This window comes from Alligator sinensis, unplaced genomic scaffold (assembly GCF_000455745.1).
Source record: "Alligator sinensis unplaced genomic scaffold, ASM45574v1 scaffold17_1, whole genome shotgun sequence".
Taxonomy (NCBI): Eukaryota; Metazoa; Chordata; order Crocodylia; family Alligatoridae; genus Alligator; species Alligator sinensis.
The window spans coordinates 980,874-999,925 of record NW_005842491.1 but is presented as its reverse complement, the minus strand read 5'-3'; the positions used below and the strand labels follow the sequence as shown (position 1 = coordinate 999,925).

Below are 19,052 nucleotides of genomic sequence, written 5' to 3'. Positions count from 1 at the left end.
CCCAAAGTTTGGTATCATTGGCGAACTTGGCCAGTCCACTTCTGACTCCAATGTCCACATCATTAATGAAGATGTTGAACAATATAGGTCCAAGGACAGTGCCTTGAGGGACCCCACTGGTCACAGGGCACCATGACAATTAACTTCCGTCAATCACCACCCTCTGGGTCTGACCACGGAGCCAGTTCCCCAGCCAGTGGATCATGGTGGACCAGAGGCCGCAGTTGGCCAGTTTTGCCAAAAGGTGATCTTGGGATACAAGGTCGAGGGCTTTTTTAAAGTCAAGATATGTGACATCAATCTCATCTCCCTTGTCCAAGTGATAGGTCACCTGGTCGTAAATGGAAATAAGATTGGTCAAGCAAGACCTACCCGCAACAAACCCATGCTGGCTATCCCTCAGGATGTTGCCATCAGCCAGTCCATTAAGAATGGCCTCTTCGATAATCTTTTCTAAGACCTTCACTGGGATAGAGGTCAGGCTGATGGGCCTGTATTTTGCTGGATCCACTTTCCTCCCTTTCTTGAAGATAGGCACCACATTGGCCTTCTTCCAACCATCAGGCACTTCACCAGAGCACCAGGAGTTCTTGAAGATCCATGCCAGGGGCTGGGCTATGATGCTAGCCAGCTCCTTGAGTACCCTGGGGTGTAGATTGTCAGGGCTGGCTGACTTGAAGGTGCCCGACCTCTCAAGGTGTCCCTTCACCTTCATGTTACATAGGGTCAGGTCATTGTGACATGAAATGTACAACACCTATGTCCATTTTCCACAGGTATTTCAGGGGAAAAACCTGAAAGAAGGACTCTATAGGAAATTGACATTTTAAGAGATTATTTTCCTAAATCATGACATAGAAATATAGGGCATAAGACTGGAAAGACCTCCTGAGTTGGTAAGACTAGTCCCCAGCCATCACATGTATCACACCATAATATGCCTTTCAGAAACTGATTAGTCTTCATCTTAAAAGCAATTTTTTTTTTATGCCATTACTGTTGTAGGAGGGCTTTTCTAGAATCTCAGGCTCTGATGATTAGAAACTTGCTAATTTCCACCCCAAATTTATATTTGTGTCTGATGTGTGATCTAAAAATCCTAGCTGAAAGGAAAATTACCATAGAATGTCTTAGAAATTCCTTACTTGAGTAAAACAAATATAGTACTAGGACTGTATTACTGACCACCTGATCAAGGAGGGGAGGGTGATTATGAACTCCTCAGGGAGATTAGAGAAGCTGCTAAAATGGGACAGGCAGTAGTAATGGGAAACTTCAGCTATTCTTACACAGACTGGGCAAATGCCTCATCAGGGCGAGAGGTGAAGCTAAAATTTCTGGATGTGATAAATAACTGCTTCTTGGACCAGCTCATCTGGTATCCCACAAGAGAAGAAGCAATTTTAGAACTAATCCTGAGTAACACACAAGACTTGGTTCAAAAGGTATCTGTTGATGAGCTACTTTGCAATACTAACCATAAGGTAATCATATTTAACGTTCTAGCAGGAGGGAGTAACCAAAAAAGTTCACCCACCAATATATAACTTCAAGAAGGGAAATTACACAAAAATGAGGAAGTTAGAAAGAAGAGTAGGATGGCCAGAACCACAGCTCTGGTCTGCGCCTGCTGCCTTTGCATCCTCCGCCACTCCTCCTCTGCAGCCTGAAGCTACCACTGCCCCATTTTCCTTGCCCTCCTCCTCTGCCGTGACACTTCTCCCAGCCCTGTAGCTGTGGTGTTGACTCTGCACCACTGCTACACAGCTGGGCTTGAGCCATGCTCAGTAGGCCTGTGCAAATAGGGAACTATTTGATTCAGGTTCGGATTCAGCCAATTCGGATGCCAGTGATTTGATTCAGAGCTCCAAATCGGTTTCCTGCTTTGATTCGGTTGAATTGGTTGTGAAGCTTCGGGGCCGATTCAGAGATTCAGCCATAGGGTATAATGGGGAATAAATGAAATATATATAACTTTGTTGTATTTTGTCTGGTTTGGATGAAACTTGTAGGGTTGGTAGCCTCTGCTGAGAGCATGAAACCTGCCAAGTTTCAAGTAGATGGGTATAGGGATTCAGGGGAAACTGCACCCCAAATTCTTGAAAGCAAAACTCATGTCACATGTATGTGTTAAGCCACAGTGGAGTGAAAACTGCAGGAGTGGTGGCCCCTGGTGAGGCCACAAAGTCTGCCAAGTTTCAAGAAGATCGGTGCAGGGGTTTGGAGGAAAATGCACCTCAAGCTGCTGACAGGCAAAACTCGTGACACAGATGACCCTATGTGTGTTAAGGCGCAGCAGGGTGAAAACTGCAGGGATGGCAGCCCCTGCAGAGGCCACAAAGCCTGCCAATTTCAGGAGACAGGTGGAGGGTTTTGTGGGAAACTGAATCTCAAGCTGCGGACAAGCAAATCTCGTGACATGAGTGACACTGTGTGTGTTAAGGTGCAGCAGGGTGCAAGCTGCAGGCCTGTTAGCCCCTGCTGCGGACATGAAGCCTGCCAGCTGTCAAGGAGATCGGTGCAGGGGGGTTCTGGGGCCCTGCACCTCTAGCTGCGAACAGACAAAACTTGTGACATAGGTGCTTGTGGGACTGACTGTCTCTGTCTTGGGGCAGTTGATTGTCTGTATTGATTATTTCCTCTCCTTAGTCTGTGGTTTTGTAGGTGTTAATCCTTGCTAATTAACTCATTATCTACTAACTACTAGTAGCTAGGTACTGTGTATTGAGCTGGTCCCTGAGTGAATCATGATTGATTGGTAACACAGTAGCTTAGCAGCCAGGCCTGCAGTAGTTCCCCCCACCACACCCCAAGCACACCACCACACGTGCCCCTTAGCAGACACAGTTGCACAAGCACCCATGTCATGAGTTTTACCTGTCTGCAGCCAGAGGTGCAGGGCCCCAGAACCCAGAACCCCTGCATCTATCTCCTTGACAGCTGGCAGGCGTCGTGGCCTCAGCAGGGGCTAGCAGGCCGGCAGCTGTCACCCTGCTGCACCTTCACACGCACAGTGTCACCCATGTCACGAGTTTTGCTTGTCTGCACCATGAGGTGCAGTTTCCCCCAAACCACTGCATCTATCTCCTTGAAACTTGGCAGGCTTTGTAGCCTCAGCAGGGGCTAGCACCCCTGCAGTTTTGACCCCGCTGTGGCTAAACACACATAGGTGACATGAGTTTTGCTTTCAGGACTTTGAGGGGCATTTTCCCAGAAACCCCTAAACCTATCACCTTGAATCTTGGCCTGTTTCATGCTCTCAGCAGATGCCACCATCCCTGCAGGTTTTAGCTGAATCAGCCAAAAGACAATAAAGTTATAGATATTTCATTGATACACCATTATACCCTATGGCCAAATCTCTGAATCTTTTCTGAATCGGTTTGGAAGCTCCGAATCGATTCGGAAAGCCAAAAGCTTCCCGTGATTTGATTTGGATTCGGTCTCTGAATCATCCAAATCATCTCCAAATCCGAATCATGATCCAAATCTTTGCACAGCCCTAATGCTCAGTACCCCCAGGCTACCGCAGGGATGGAGCTGATCAATCACATTCCTAGTATTTCCATTACTGTTGTACCTAGGTGCCCTAAGTTTTTTGGTTACATAAAAAGTACTAAGGATACAAACATGGTGACACTCAGAAGAAATAGTGATGTCTAGCTGCCGCAGCACAACAGTTAGACAGAAGTCAGGACAGGGAGGCATTGTAGAGATTAACTGGTTCAGTGCAACAGCTTGATGCAGAAAGTTTGATGCACTGATGCAGAAAGGCTGAGACCCAACAACCAATCAGCTGGGGAAGTTAATCTCTTGTTATGCTCTATTAGTGTTGTGGTAGCCCATGCATCCTCTGCTGGGGGCTGTCTTAGTATGGAAGGTGTGCCCGCAGCCAATATAACCAATTCCTGCTCTTCCCTTCATACTACAGGGGATGTATTCTGTATATTGTCAACTCTAACTCTCTGACCAATGGAGAAAACAATGAAAATGAAAAGGTGTTTGACCAGCACCTAAAATATAGCACATGAATCAGTGGGGAGAATGAATCAAAACCAGCAACTATCTAGATGGTGAGAAATCCCTGCAATAAGGTAAAGACCTCACCACAGTGCAAAGTCAGGCTGTCATCTAATGCAGAACCCTTGGCCAAGGACTAGAAAGGTGAACCATGAGGCAGAAAGTTTAGGCTAGACCCAGCAGAGAGTGACTGAGCAGTCAGCAGGCCAAAGAGACTGAAAGGGAGAGAGAAAGATGCTTTTTTTGTGACACTGTTGCAGATATAAAAGTGTGAAGGGAAGTATTTCCTCAAGTGATCAGGAACACTTGGTAAAACCACAGTGAAGACTGAAAAGGAGCAGCTGTGGGAAACGGCAGAGTTGGCATCTTCAGAGCCACCTGCCACTGCGTGAGGGATGGGCAGGAATTTGAGTATGACCATGTCCTAATTGGCCTGCACCTGTCTCTGATGGGGCCCGAAGCATCCTTGGCCACATTTGTCTACTGTAATCTGCCAATAAGGTCTCAGTGAACTGAAATGTCAGGGCCAGAGATAGGGTAGTCACTGGCTGCTCCAGTCAGGGTTGGGCAAGGAGTCTGGGATCCACAACTAATCACTAATTCTCATTTCCTTTTCCCTTTTGCCTTCATTTTGGCTGCTATAAGTGGCTTGTGCGGAAACTATCCGGCGCTAGAGGCAGAGGGAGAGCCAGTCAAGTGCTCTCCAGTCCAGTCGAGAAACAGATGATGTCCTCCTATCCTTTCTCTCGGATGCAGAGAGTATCTGGTGCAAAAGCTGCACTAACCCTAAAGCCCATTTCACTGAGAAGAGCATCTTGGTAACAGTGGACCTTTTGGCACATCTCATTTTACTGCAGACCTCTCATTTCCCTCCTCCTAGCAGTGACATGCAAGGACGTACACAGAGCTGGTGTGTGCCATACTGGAGATGTGTACCCCCAAACCCAAGTGTACCCATGTCCTGTAGTCAATTGAACCTGTCCAATTCTGCTCTCTAGGGAGACTGTTGACCCCAAAGGACATGCCAGGATTTTCCCCTAAGGACAGATCTGATCTCTAAGCATCATGAAGACACAGCTTCTAGCATGTTTCCTACCAGCTGTTCCTATTTCTGGTGCTAAGTGAAAACAAAGTCTTTAAACAATGTGACTCATGTAGGCGTAGGACATGGAACCATGCACTAAAATTACTTAGAGCACCAAGGTTAAGCACTGTGGTGCTGTGGATAATAAACAGTTATGTGTTTTAATAGCTTACCTTTTGCTTGGGAAATTGCAGGGGTTTTAGAGCTTTCTTTCTTGTGATAGAAGAGATGATTAAAGGGCTGGAATAACCTGCAGTTTGTTTTGCTTCATGTTAATTGAAAACCCCCAGTATTTTGAAATGTTGCTTACTGGTTAAATCAGGAATCCATCACCACTTATTATGAAATGACCTTTCAGCTGTGCACTTTACTTACCCAGTACATTATGCCCCACTCTCACATCTGCCACAGGCTGTGTATCTCCAGTCTAAAGTGCCCTTGTACTGCTGTACACTCAGGTGTTCATTTTGCACCTGGGATTTCCACAGATAGTTTTATCTTCATAGCAGTCTTCATTATCCTATGGCAGTGGGTTTTGTGTATTGATAGTGCAGTGAACTCACCAGTGTGCATGTAGTGCTCCTGTGCTCTACACTGGATGAATCAGAATTGCTCAATTTTGTGTCCTAGACCATCTGCTGCTAATGGTGTTTTTCTTCTCATTCAAGTGGTAAGGGCTTGTGGTGCTGAAGCAGCAAGACATGAGTTCTCTCTCTGTTATCACCATGAAATTCTGTGCGACTCTGATGCGACATCCACAAAAGGACAGGTGCCCATGCATTTGTTGCAGCATCTATCGGGAAGAGGCCCATTTGAAAGACAAGGCATACAGAGTACATGCTATACAGAATACATTTATTGAGAAACAGCTGTACAGAACAGTTCACACACCTTTGACTGTACAAAGCCACATTTGTAAGTCCATGACACAGGTATTTTGTGAGGGATACATAATCTGATCTCTTAGGCAACCTAGAAGGAGGCCAGAGCAAATAACCAGTAGCACAATGACAAACACCTTGCTTGTAACCAACTGCTCTTCCAAAGTATTTGTCTCTTTTCACTGTGGCTGTCTGTCACTTGGGATCTGAGTGATATCTTCATTCTGCATAAATTCACTTTGTAAGGGACAGAACAGTGAGCTTCTTTGGGGTTAGGGGATCAAAACCTTTTTTCATTTTTTATAATGCTAGATTGAAATTTATACTGGTGGCTGGTAATCTCTCTCACCAGGAGATATGTGGCTGAGAACAGCTATTTGATTTTCACTGACTTTGGACATAGAAGCCTGCAACAAAACTTTGAGTTTGGAGACTATTTCTTTGCTCAGGGTAGCTTGCTAAGATTTATTTTCCAGTTTTAAAGCAGTTAAGCAACTGGCAACTGAAGTCAGCAACTGGCAACTGCCCAAGGTTTAAGCACTGTAGGTGCTAACACATTACAGCAGGTGCAACAGAATATACTTAATGACTATTAGTAAATCCAGGAGAAGTGCACTATCTCTGCACAGGCTGGGCTGCAGTCTCCATGCTGCCTGGATGCACTGCATGGGGAAAGTGCAAGGACTTCACTGCAGCTCCCTGCTGCCATGTCATCTGGCTCTGATGCAAATTACAGACAGTAAGAAGTTCTAACTTGCATCTTTGGCATTAGGCTTGGTCGTGGCCATACAACTGTGGGGAATCCATGGAGAATCAGGCCTAGCAGAGATCAACTATGATATACCCCTTTAGATGCTTTGCCATGCCCCCTTTGCATCCCCTTTGCATCCCACTTCTTCCTTGTCTTAGGCAAAGAGAGTGATGGAAGCAGCTGGGCAGAAACCAGTGGAGGGCTTCCCTGTGCAGGGAAGATTCTCCTCTGATCATTTCTGGCTAGTTTTAGTCTACTTTGTTCAGCATGAGTAGACTAAAAAGGCAGCCCACATGACCTGCCGTGCAATCAGATACTGGCCACAAACACATTCGCTTATGGTTTCGTTTCAGTACCTGTGACAAGAGCTCAGCTGCTAAGAGCAACGGAACATTGTCCCTCTACAGAGCAAAAGCTACTCCTTGAGAAACTGCTTAAACCTGGGGCCTCCCATCTTTCCATAGACACTGTATGGTGGATACCTGTGTTTCTACTTGTCATCACATCACAACGCCTGTCCTTACATTTACTGAAGGAGCCAATTCCTCTCCCATTCACCATCCCAGGATCTACCTGCTCACCTGTTTGCTGTGAGAAGCACCTCTCCTATCAGCTATTAAAAGGACCTTCTCTGATTAGCTGCTTTAGGGCCACCTCTCCTCCCATTTGCTTTCACCTATGGTAAATTCAATCATTGTGTATATAATATTAGGGAAGCATTTGATTTATTGTAGTTCATGGAAACAAAGGGGAGGAGCCTGCGCACTTTCTGCAAAGCACTAGCAGAGCTTGTGAATCTGTACAGACTGCAAATTGAGAACCACTGAATTAGAATGAAGAGTATTAAAGTAACAGGATCTCGGTAGTATCACTGCTGCTAATGCAGTGAGCTCTAGGGTTACCAACACAGCTGATCTTGCTTGGAAATGAAGGGTGGGGGAGGCAAACATCTGTCTCTTGCAAGTGAGTCACACATACAGAGTGACTGGCAGCTGGGCTTGCAGACCTGTCAGGCAGTAGATTTCCACTGTATGCTGACAGCTCCAATCAGCATCTCATGGTGCTGAGCCAAATATAGGTCCTGCCTGATGTGGCCTGGAACTTAAGCAAAGCATGTTTGTGCCTCGGTAACTTCCCCCCTGCACTTGTTCACTTCAACCTCAAGATGGATCCACTCTCCTGCAATTCGGAGGAACAGCTGGACACGGGACGGAATTTTATTTTCCCCCCGTTGTGTCTAAATGGCAGATTCCTGACTGTGTGAGTCGTGCTGTTGCTACCTATGCAAAGTGTGTGATTCCACTACCCCTGCAGTGTGGACACATAAGCAAGCATGTGTAGGCTCAGCATACACCATAGGCTGTACACTGGCTGGGTATGTGCATGGCTAGGTATATACATACCTGAATGTAAGTCTTGGAAACAGCAGGGAGGGAGAAGGGCCCTCCCATATGTGATTCCAGTAGCTGAGGGCACTTGCCCAATAAGCAGAAGACCTAGGTTATAGGTCTACCTACCCAGAGGGGGTTTGCCTTCAATGCGTTTGAGTTCCCAACACAATACTCTAACAACCACAACACAAGTTAGCCATTATCCAGACCCTTCTCCAACACTCCTCTGGAAACTGAGACACTGAGATGGAGAACCTGCATTCATGTGTGAACAGCATATGAAAAAAAAGAGTCCAGGACTTCTTGACTGAGAAGATTTTAAATCCTGGAGTCAATTTTGTGTCTTTTAGGTGTTTTGCAAGAGAAATAATATGAAAAACAAAGATAAATACTGTTACTTAACTGACTGGTGGAGGTTCATTCTGTTCTCTTGCAGTATCAGCAAACCTGGCCGAACTCATGCACTTCAGTATGAAACAGAGTAAATCTTCCCGCTCTTCTGAGCAACTTAGCTTATATCCCATCTAAACCCCCTGCTCTTACACAGCTATTTCTATCCAGTGTTAATGTAATATAAAAACAGACACACATTTATCTGCAATGAAACAGATGCCCCTAAAAGAGCGTAATTCCCCTGCAATGGAAACCTCTGCCCAGAGGAGTAAGTAGGAATTTTGGTGACATGGGGGGATGGGGGCGGGGGTGTGTGTGTACTGCAGCACCCTGGGGATAACTTTCTAATGCCCCCTAAATTGACATCCATCCCTAATTATGCTACTGCTTTTGCCATCTGTTAACAAAAACACTAGAAATATGACTGAGCGACCCAAAGAGCACCATGACCACCCCCTACAAATAAGCATACATGTACAATCAACAATCACATACTGCAGAACAGTTCAGGATCCCATTTCCCCTCCTAACCCACTCTTTCATTTGACCTCAATTGCCTGACCCCGGATCTAGATCTGGCAGCATACTTGATAGTCCACAGTTCTGGGATATTTTGAACCAGGTTGAGGAGTGAATTTCAAATTGAGAGGCCCTTCCTGAGACTGCCCTGCCAAGCAGCTCCCTGTCCCAAAGATCAACTAACTCAGGCTCAGGCTGATCACAGATGCAATGGTATCCCACATGGAGTGAAGGAGGATCTCAGGCCTTGTTCTTTTAGGGTTTATAGATGGAGACCAACACCTACATTCAGGAATGTGTGTGAAGGGAGAGCAGTCAGGAGGCCTATAGGACATATTATCCACAGGGATCAGAGAATGGCCCAAGGCTTGCTAGAGACAGTTTCCTGGGATCCAGGGGCAAAAGTGCAACATAAATCCTAGTCATATCAGGGCTGGATGGCCTCTGGTGTTACTCTACCACTACCTGGGCAATCACTGTCTAACAGAGACAGTAGCATGATGAAAATGCTATATGGCACACTGCAGCGTTGGACACAGATACTCAAGCTAGCTGCCAATGAGCTAGTATGGGGATACTGGGTGAAGGCTGGCTGGGGCAACACAGAGCTCCACATGGGTTAACTCAGCCTGCTTATCAGCAGAGTACTCTACGCTATTCTGCAGCTTGTAGAGCAGACTTATTTAAAGTGTCCTATACTCTAGGACAGCAGTTCCCAAACTAGGGGTTGTGACCCCAAGGGAATCACAGCACTTATGGGTGAGGTTACAAACCCCATAGATATTCAACTGTAAAAGTCAAACTTGCACCAGAAGTGGGAAGGCAAGCCTGGGAGTGGACCTGCATGCCAAGAAAGACTGAGAACTGCTGTTCTAGCAAGTACCAGGCTGTGACTACAGTAGACACCAATATACATTAATAAATAAGTAACTAATAATTAAGGGAGATGCCAAACTCAACTCACATATAACATGAGCTGGAGCTGGGTTACATTTTCAGAGATAACAAGCTAACATGTTAAACCCTTTGAGCTTCACTCCTGTGGTTCTGAGGGTGTGCCTTGCTCTGAAGCTCTAGAGATTTTCTGGCTGCACACAAAGGGAAACCTCTGTATAAATCAGAGAAAGATGAATTTAGTCAAGCAGGAAAAGCAGACAGGAAGCCCATCAGGAAGGTTAGAAAACAGGTCCCTGTGTACTATGGGAGGGACTCAAAACTGGGAGGGAGGGCGGGGGTTCCCTATTATTGTGTGCAACTAAAATAAAATATATTGTAAAACCTCATTCATTCGAAACACAGGAGACCAAAAAATATGGACTTCAAAATAAATGGGTTCCAAATAAATGAACCAATAGTGTTTTGCATATATGCAAATTACTACCAGTATCTACAGACTTCATTCACTCATGTACAGACCTAACTGATATGAACAAAATGAGGAGTTATCCCAGTGACTAATTATGCAGATGTCAGGGGCTATAACACAAGGAGTTCCTAATGTAGACCAGCAGCAATGATCTAGGGACCCTTTCTCTTCTGCTCAATGTAATTAAGGAACTGTCCCGCCAACTGCCCCCCTCTCACCTTTGATCCCACCTATCGATGGAAACCCCTTGTGGATTTGGCATCTCCAGTCCCATGAATCCACCCCTGATCCAGCCCCCAATCTTGCATATAAATGGGGCTGCTGCCCTACCGCCCATCCCTGCATTCTCCCTTGCACCCTGACACTTGCTGTCCTAAGCCCTGGCCCCTTGGCGTACTCCTGCCTCCTTGGGCACTCCCAGCCTTCAGGGATTGCCCTGGCAGTGAGGTCCCCAGGCCTGTTGTGCACAGCCTGCATACTCTACAGCAGGGGGGATGCAGACCCCACCTTCCCTCTGGCCATCAAATGCCTGAGGGGACAGGAGCATGTGGACTGGTCAGGGCTTGGGAAAGCAGGTGCCAGGGCACAACAAAATCTGCAGGGGTGGGAGGTGGGGGCAGCAGCCCCAGCTACATACATAATCATGGGCAGGATTAGGGGTTGGTGAAACCGGGGCGGGGAGGGGAAGCGAGGTGTTAGTGGGACAGTTCTGCACTTAGATTCATCCAAGCAGAAGAAAAAGGGGCCCTATTTCACTGCTGCTGGTCTCTATTAGGAACTCCTTGTGCTACATCCCATGACATCTGCTTAATCAATCACTGGGATAATATTTCATTTTTTTTCTTATCAGTTAGTAAGGTCTGCACATGGGTGACCTAAGTCTGTACATACCCATAGTGATTTGGATACATGCAAATTACTATCTGTATGCTTATTTTGAACCCATTTACAGTATTTCAAAGTTGGTATTTTTTGGTTCCTTGTGTTTCAAATTAACAAGGTTTTCCTGGTCCAAAGGACCAGAAAACAGCTTTGAATTTCAAAGGAGACATCTATCATATTATGCATATACTAATGCATAGAAAAACCTATCCTTCTGGCTAGGGAGTGACATAGCTTTGAAGTATCCAACACTTTGAACTCTCTGATACCAAATTAACAAGGTTTTTCTGTAATCAGCTACATGGGACAGTAAATGAAATGATGGCAGTGGTCCACCAGCACCTTGCTTCACATTCCACCAGAAAACCCATGACTGATAGTCACACATCAGGCCAAATAGGAAATTCTTCTCATAGTCCTACAGAGAGCTTCAGCAAAACTGAGCTAAAGGCCTGCCATGCATCAAAGAGCAATACAGCTCACAGAGAGCCATGTGCCACCCCAAAATGTCTGGAGGAAGAATCCATGTCAGCTTGAAAAGCAGAAGGCTGCGGCATAGATGTCCACAAAATAGCAGATCAACTGTCTTGTTGAGCTCTCAGCAGTAATGACTTTGGATGTACAGGTACTATGGAAGTATAGAACACAAGGGGTCAAAAGTAGGGCTAGATGAACTTCATGGAGCTCAGGGCTTTGGCTAATGATGTTTCTGGGTTTACCAGATTAGTATGAATTCTTTTTCCAGTAAAGCTGTTTTAATGCTAAAAACAGACATATTCCTAGGCAGCCATAAAGCAGACTGGGGAGTCGGTTATTAAAGAGGAGACCCTTCAGATACTGAACTGTCCCACTTGTCTGTGGGCCAAATTCTCCTCTGAGTCACGCCATTGATCCTAGGAGGGCAGTTCTGATGTGCCTGAGGGAAGAATTTGAGTAATATGTCTGCTTTCATTAGGAGTTTTCATCTCATATTTATCTCCTCCTTTCCTCTCCACTCCCTATCTGTTTTCTCCTCTGCTGTCACCATGTTTTTCTTTTTTTTTTTCTTCCTCCTTCCTCTATTTTTCCCTTTTTCTGCTAACTGGATCATGGGCCCAGTGCTGAGGCTGGAATGTGAATTCAGTGTTTCAATAGGTTTGAAACCAATTTCCCAACTGTAAGTTTATAAACACATCAGGGTCTGCATTCAGGCAACACATCATTGACAATATACACCTCTAACAAATTAGTCCTCACGGGACTTCTCTTTTTGGTTTTGTACTCTGACCCTTCCCAGAGCATCATTCACAGCCATCACACATGTGACAGCAAAATGGTACATTCGCAATATCCAAACCAGAGGCTTTTTCCTAGAAGGGGTTCTTTCGAGCCAGCCCATTGAGATGAACTATGGAATGGGTAAGAAGCAGGAGGAAAATGTGACACCCTGTTGCCATGTCAGAGCACTGCAAAATGTGAGGGGTGTGATGTTTAATGAGTGCAAACTCTCCCAAGTCCCCTTTTTATTCTGTTTGCTTAAAAGCTACAGACAGATCCAGTTTGTCTGACGTTCCCTTGCATGTGCCTCTGCTGTTGCTCCACAAGCCTCTGCCAGGCTGAGATCAGTTGGTAGCTGTGGTTTGCTGATGTCATGAAGGACACTACCTTTTAAGTGGCACTAAGAAACAAGCCAATGTCTACGCTTGTAACCGCCAGCTCAGAAATGTCCTTTTAGTGTTTATGCCATGGTGGGAAGCATGAGCAATGATGGGAAGTGGAAGCTCTCAGGAGCTGCAGACTCTGCCTGGAGTCCTGTTGGGAAAGGATCAGAGAGAGGAAATGGACATCACAAGGTAATCAAAATGCAGCTCAGCTCGCCCTGACTGGCTGAAGGCCTGACTGTGAGGTACTGGGTGGCTAATGGGAACGGGACCAGCTCTCATGAATCAGGCTGCTACGATCAGGCCACATCCCAGAATAGAAAAGCCTCACATCAGTATTTAAGGAAAGGCTTTTCCTCTTAAGAGAAGATGACATATTACTACACTGACAGTGATAATACCTAGCTTTTATAATACTTGTCATCAGATCTCATTACCAATCATCCAGCAATCCTGCAAGGCCCATCAGGCACTGAGTGAAATGTGTGTGCCTAAAATGGCTAGAGATTGGTAGATGGAGGATATCAATTTTCACTGTCTTTGTCAGCCACTCCAAATTAAATGGCAAGATAGGATCAGAAAGGCAGACCCTGCAAAAACCTCATTAGTCCTGGTATGGTTTCAACAACTTTTTTTCTATAGACATATTTTTATGTGGAAGACCAATAAATTATGAAACCTCTATATCAAGGGATGGTGTTATTGTGCCATTCCCAAAAGCTTTGGGAGGAGAATAGGATCACTAATAATGGACACCGGACAGACTGTCCTGAGGACTTAATCAAGACTGATCCACCTTGCATTAGATCCACAAGGAGCCTAGGCTCGTTTGGAATTGGTCAGTAAATCTCAAAGTACTTTACTGAGAAGGCCTCAGTTTAAGAGATGGGAACATTGAGGTAGATGACTTGCCAAAGGTCACCCAGCAGAAAAGGAGCAGGAAGAGAACCCAGCTCTCCTGTATCCCAGCGCAGGCTGCAGTCCACTAGACCACAATAGCTCTCCAGTGTTTTAGCATCCCCTGGCTTTTAAAGATCTCAAAGCATTTCCTTTATCTGCTCAGGGCCAGAGGTATCTTCATTAAAACCTACATTTTCTCCCTTCACATTCCCATGTTTCTCACCTGTTAGATCCTGAGATATATTCTGAATGCTGAACTTCTTGTTGAACAATCACTTTCATGACAATGATCTCACTGGCCCAGTTTTGCCACTGCTGGATGTGACACCAGTGCATACTGATGCGAGAGGGAAGAAGCACTAATGCAGAGCTGGTCAAAACCCAGAAGAATTATTTAATGAAAAGCTGAAAATTTTCTAAGTTTTTTCCTTTCCTCGATTCAATTTTTTTTCAGGATTTTGCAGTTTTACTTAATTTTTTTTCTCTACATATTTATCATAATTTTGGCTTTATCATATAGCAACCTCAATAAAACTTTGTATAAAATGTCAATAAAAATGTTGATAAAAGCCCTCATTACAATATCAGCAAAATGGAAAACCTAGGTAACTTTTGTTTTAAAAAAAGCTTAATTAAAAAGGTTAATTTTAACAAAACAATCGCTACCCTGATGTCTTCAGTATTATCCAATGGAAGAGAAATAAGAAAATACACCTGCTATATCACTGCCAGAGGTATCTAAAAGCCGAGACTCCCTTTCAGTGAATAAAAGCTCTTCTCAGTCAGGAAACCTAAGGAACTAACAAAAAGCCCGATGTTTCCCTTTCTAGCTTAGTCAAGTAGCCTTTCTAGGCTAGGTGCTGTTAGAAGTACAACAATCAGGGGTTTTTTTCTTTCTTTTGGCTCTCAGCTACAATCACAGAAAGTGGAAACATTGCTGCTAGTCTGCAAGCTAACCAGCTCTGCAACAATATTTCTGTCACAGCTTTAGAAGCTAGTTTCTCTGAAACTGTTGGAGTCAAATATTAAAACTAGTAGAAATCCCATATTCCAAAATACTATATCCCTTTGCAGAAAACATTGCTTCTCAGCGTCCACATTTTCTGTGGATGGTAAAAGTATATTTGAATTTAAGTGAGAGAACTAAGCAAGGTAGTAATCAGAGGGTGCGTCTACACATTCATTAACGTGCTGGAATTATGGTGCATGAAGTTTAGTACCTCTAAAAACAGGTACTAATTTAATGTGCTGTAATTAGCATGTTTAGGTGATGCTAATGTGCAGTAGATGAATTCTACTGTGCGTTAGCATGGTTTTTTCCTGCCACGCTAATGCACAGTAGAATTAATCTACTGCGCAGTTAGTGTCTTTTGTAGATGCCCTACCCAGAGTGATGTAACTCTAAAAGTGTGCTGTTGCAGGGCCTGCAAGGTTTAAGAGTGACTAATGACTGATGTAAATCATTTGAGAGATGCAATTCCTACATTGATAAGGCATTTGTTTATATTCTAACAAATGCTGAAGGGATTAAGCCTTAAACTAATGTCAGTAATGCTTTTTCAAATCTTGTCCTGCTCTGATTAGATCTAGCTCAGACCACAAGCCCACATGCAATAATTTAAACTCCTGAAATTGTTAAAGAGTCATTTTGCTTACTAGCCCACAAATGTTTGGAACTTTTAAGTCAGGTGACCTTTTTTAAAACTTTCAAATATAAAATATTTGACATAGTCCACTAGAAAATCAATGCAGGCTTGATTGTTGTTGTCTCTACTTCAGAAGACTGGCAATAAGTAGAAGGTTAGAGAAATTTGCCATAATTCTGTCCTCAAGAAACCATTTTTAAGAGAAGATATACATCATTTTACAGTTGTTCACCCTGTGGTTGCTAGGTAACTTCAGTAGATCTTGTCAGTCTGCAACCTGCTAATGAGAGAGAAAGATGGGAGGGACAGGGATAGAGTGGTTTTGGGCAGTGTAAGACAAAGTCCTACTGATTTCAGTGTTAGCTGAAAGAAGGAGAGAACTAAATGCATATGTGATATATAATTTCACTGACAACAGTTCCATTACACCAGAAATGAGTTTGGCCCACAAACCTTTCCTTTATATGTTTAGAAGCTCCTGCCACTGAGATATGGGCTTAGTGGCAGGAAACATTCAGCCTAGCGCTGACTCTCTGCCACCTTTCACCTTGCTCAATATACATATTAAAATAGGAGAGAAGAGTACAACGAGGAAACCTCACTTGCCTCATGTTTGGTTTTTCAGAGAACAAGGAAGTCTATATTACCCATGATCTTGCTCTGTGCAGAGGAGCCACCGGATCAGTCTACATAATGGAGCAGGTAAAGCCACAACACTCCTTTAGCAGGGTAAGACCTGTTTTGGTCACATATGGTGTGGAGGTTTGCTGCCCTCTGGAAGTCATTTTCTTCTTTTTGGCAGGAGCTAAGAAAAAAGATCTTGTTACCTTGATGGAACAGCAAATCAGTACTGGATTGGCACCTACAGTACAGTGCCAATGTCATCTCTTATGGCTTTCCTCACTGAGTGGTCTCAGGGTCTGGACACATAATACATTTACACTGGTTCAATTTATATAGTTTTATATGCTAGCATAAATTACACTGGGATGTCAAGCAGAGAGACGTGCACTTTTTGGGGTATTTTTTTGCAATAGTAGGTGAGCAATGGATGTGATATACCATGATGTCAGGCAAGGCTTTTGATACTATCTCCCACAACATTCTCATTAACAAGCTAAGGAAATACAGACTAGATGAAGGGCAGTGTAAAGTGGATACATAACTGGTTGGATCATGTGCTTAGTGAGTAGTCATCAATGGGGCATTGTCTAGTTGGGAGAAGGTATCAAGCGGGGTTTCCCAGGGGTCTGTCCTGGGTTTGGTATTACAGTATTTAATATCTTCATTAATGATCTGGACGATGGGACCGAGTGCAGTCAGGAACTTTGGGAATGACATCATATTGGGTGGAGCTGCAAATGACCTGGGATAGACTGGAAAAATGGTCTGACATTAACCAGATGGAATTCAGCAAGGGCACATGTAGTGTCCTTCACTTAAGATTAAATGAATGCATGCACAAATACAGACTGGGGAATCAGTGTCTAGGCTGCAGTAGTGTAAAGATGGACCTGGGGGTTACAGTTGATCATAAGATGAATATGATCCAACAGTCTGCTCTTGTTACAAAAAAAGGACAACGGTATATTGGGTCACATAAACAAAAGTAGGACTGGCAAATCAAGGGAAGTGATTCTTCCACTCTATTTAGCATGGGTGGGGCCGCACCTGGAGTACTATGTCCAGTTTTGGGCCCCACACTTCAAGGAAGATGTGGACAAAGTGGAAAGAATCCAGAAGAGAGCAATACAAATGATTAGAGGCTTGGGAAGTATGAGTTATAAGTAAAGGACTGTAGTATGAGTAAAGGACTATGAGTGAAAGAACTGTAGTTATTTAGTCTGGAGAGGAGAAGACTGAGGGGGGATTTGATAAGTCTTCAAATACCTGAAGGGCAATTATAGAGAGGATGTAGATGGGTTTTTCTCTGTGGTGGCAGGGGACAGAACTAGGAGCAATGGCCTCAAGCTGCAACAGAGGGTTGGAGATCATGCAGAGTTTTCTGACTATGAGGGTGGTCAAGCATGGGAACAGGTTCCCTAGAGAAATTGTGGAATCTCTGTCCCTGGAAGTTTTCAAGAGCAGGTTAGACAGACACTTGGCTGGGATGGTTTAGTGAAGAATGATCCTGCACTGATTAAGGGGCTGGACTAGATGTAGATCAGGGCTGTCCAACTGACAGTCCATGGGCTACATGCAGTCTATAAGGGGCTAATGTGCAGCCCCAGGCTCTCACCCTGCTGCAGCTCCCCTCCATCATTCTGGCTGCAATAGCACCCAGTCTCACGTTCCCTCCTCCCTCCCTTGCCTGCCACTTCCTACCTTTGCCCCAGGGACAAGGCAGTGTGGCAACATGGGTGAGTCCAGAAACACTTGTGGGGAGACAGGGGAATCATGTCCATGAAGTGCAGCAGTGTGGGGACCTGCAGCAGTTGCTGTGTGGTATCGGGATTGGGTTTCATAGTTTCATTGTTGTTAGCGGCTGGAAGGGACCTTACAGATCATCGATCATTGGGTCCAGCTCCCCTGTACTTGGGTTTATACAACGGAGTAGTTGTGGGGGATGAGGAGGGTGGAACTGAATGGTGCAGCAGGGGGTGCGGGTGGAGGGGAGCATCCGCATGGCACACTTGGTGTGGTCTGCATGGCATGCAGCCCCCACTCTTGTGGGCTCAGAAGTTGGACAGCCCTGACCTGTATGACTAGATGACCTTACAGTCTTACTTTCCTATGATCACAGCACCTTGTGACTAGGTGGCAGGAAACAGATAATAACACTTGTGCCTTATGCATACATCTACTCTTGGAAACAACCCTGTTTTTTCTCAGGGTAATGCTGCACTGGGATTCATTCCTTTACACCAGTGTTGGGCTGTACGTAATGTGTCCACTCCTTTTCTCTTTGATGTAAAGATGAATTAGATTAATGTAAATGTCTCATGTGTCCAGGCCCTCATGTGGTAGACACTGAGTGACCCTAGACAGGACATACCTCCCAAACAGACTTAGATGAGGCTTTAGATATGTACGTGCCTCTAACTGGGCTGCAGGCATGCTGCTCTGTGCATAAGGAAGGTACATGGGAGGAGGTATGCTGTAAATGGAATGCAGTAGAATAGGCAACTGTTTGGATAATAATGCTAGATGAAAAGACAGATAAATTAAATAAGTATTACACACGTATGTACATATACATTTATATATATATAGGAGCCATTTATTCCAAACAGTTACCAAAGCATCTTCTTTGTAGTAATGCCAGGAAAGAAATGGAGGCACAGCATCAATGCACGCACCAATGAATACTCTGCTTTTCTTTTTGGAACATAATATGTAGGTGCTGAAGGTGAGCAAGAGTCCCCTCTTTTTGGTGCTATATAGTCTCCATGGAAACAGATCATCTGCCTGGTTACAACAATTAATTCTTGGGTCTGGATATTTGGTAAACTGGGGATACTGCCAAAGGGATGCCTGTGTAAGGGATAATAATAATCCACCACCTACTTGCTTTCTGGAGATAGCTTTTGGACAGCTTGCTTTTCAGGAATTCAGCCATTTCTTTGTCTTCTTCTCTTT

General features: G+C 44.6%; 1 protein-coding gene across 2 annotated transcripts in view; it reads right to left on the bottom strand.

The window, feature by feature from the left end:
- Window positions 1–19,052, bottom strand: part of LOC112551522 (uncharacterized protein C16orf45-like) — a 96,117-nt gene that overhangs the window by 17,273 nt on the left and 59,792 nt on the right. Inside the window, exons 4-7 of one of the 2 annotated variants that reach the window (XR_003095811.1) lie at window positions 18,981–19,052; window positions 16,121–16,278; window positions 14,051–14,197; window positions 11,345–13,078 (exon numbers count right to left, since the gene is read on the bottom strand). The exon at window positions 18,981–19,052 is cut by the window's right edge and continues 1 nt beyond it. Coding sequence is in view for 1 of the 2 variants with exons in the window: in XM_025212906.1 (XP_025068691.1) it covers window positions 16,160–16,278; window positions 18,981–19,052 (191 nt within the window). In the remaining variant the exon portion in view is untranslated. Of the gene's footprint in view, window positions 1–11,344; window positions 13,079–14,050; window positions 14,198–16,120; window positions 16,279–18,980 lie in introns of those variants that run through there. The other variant, XM_025212906.1, reaches the window with a different exon arrangement.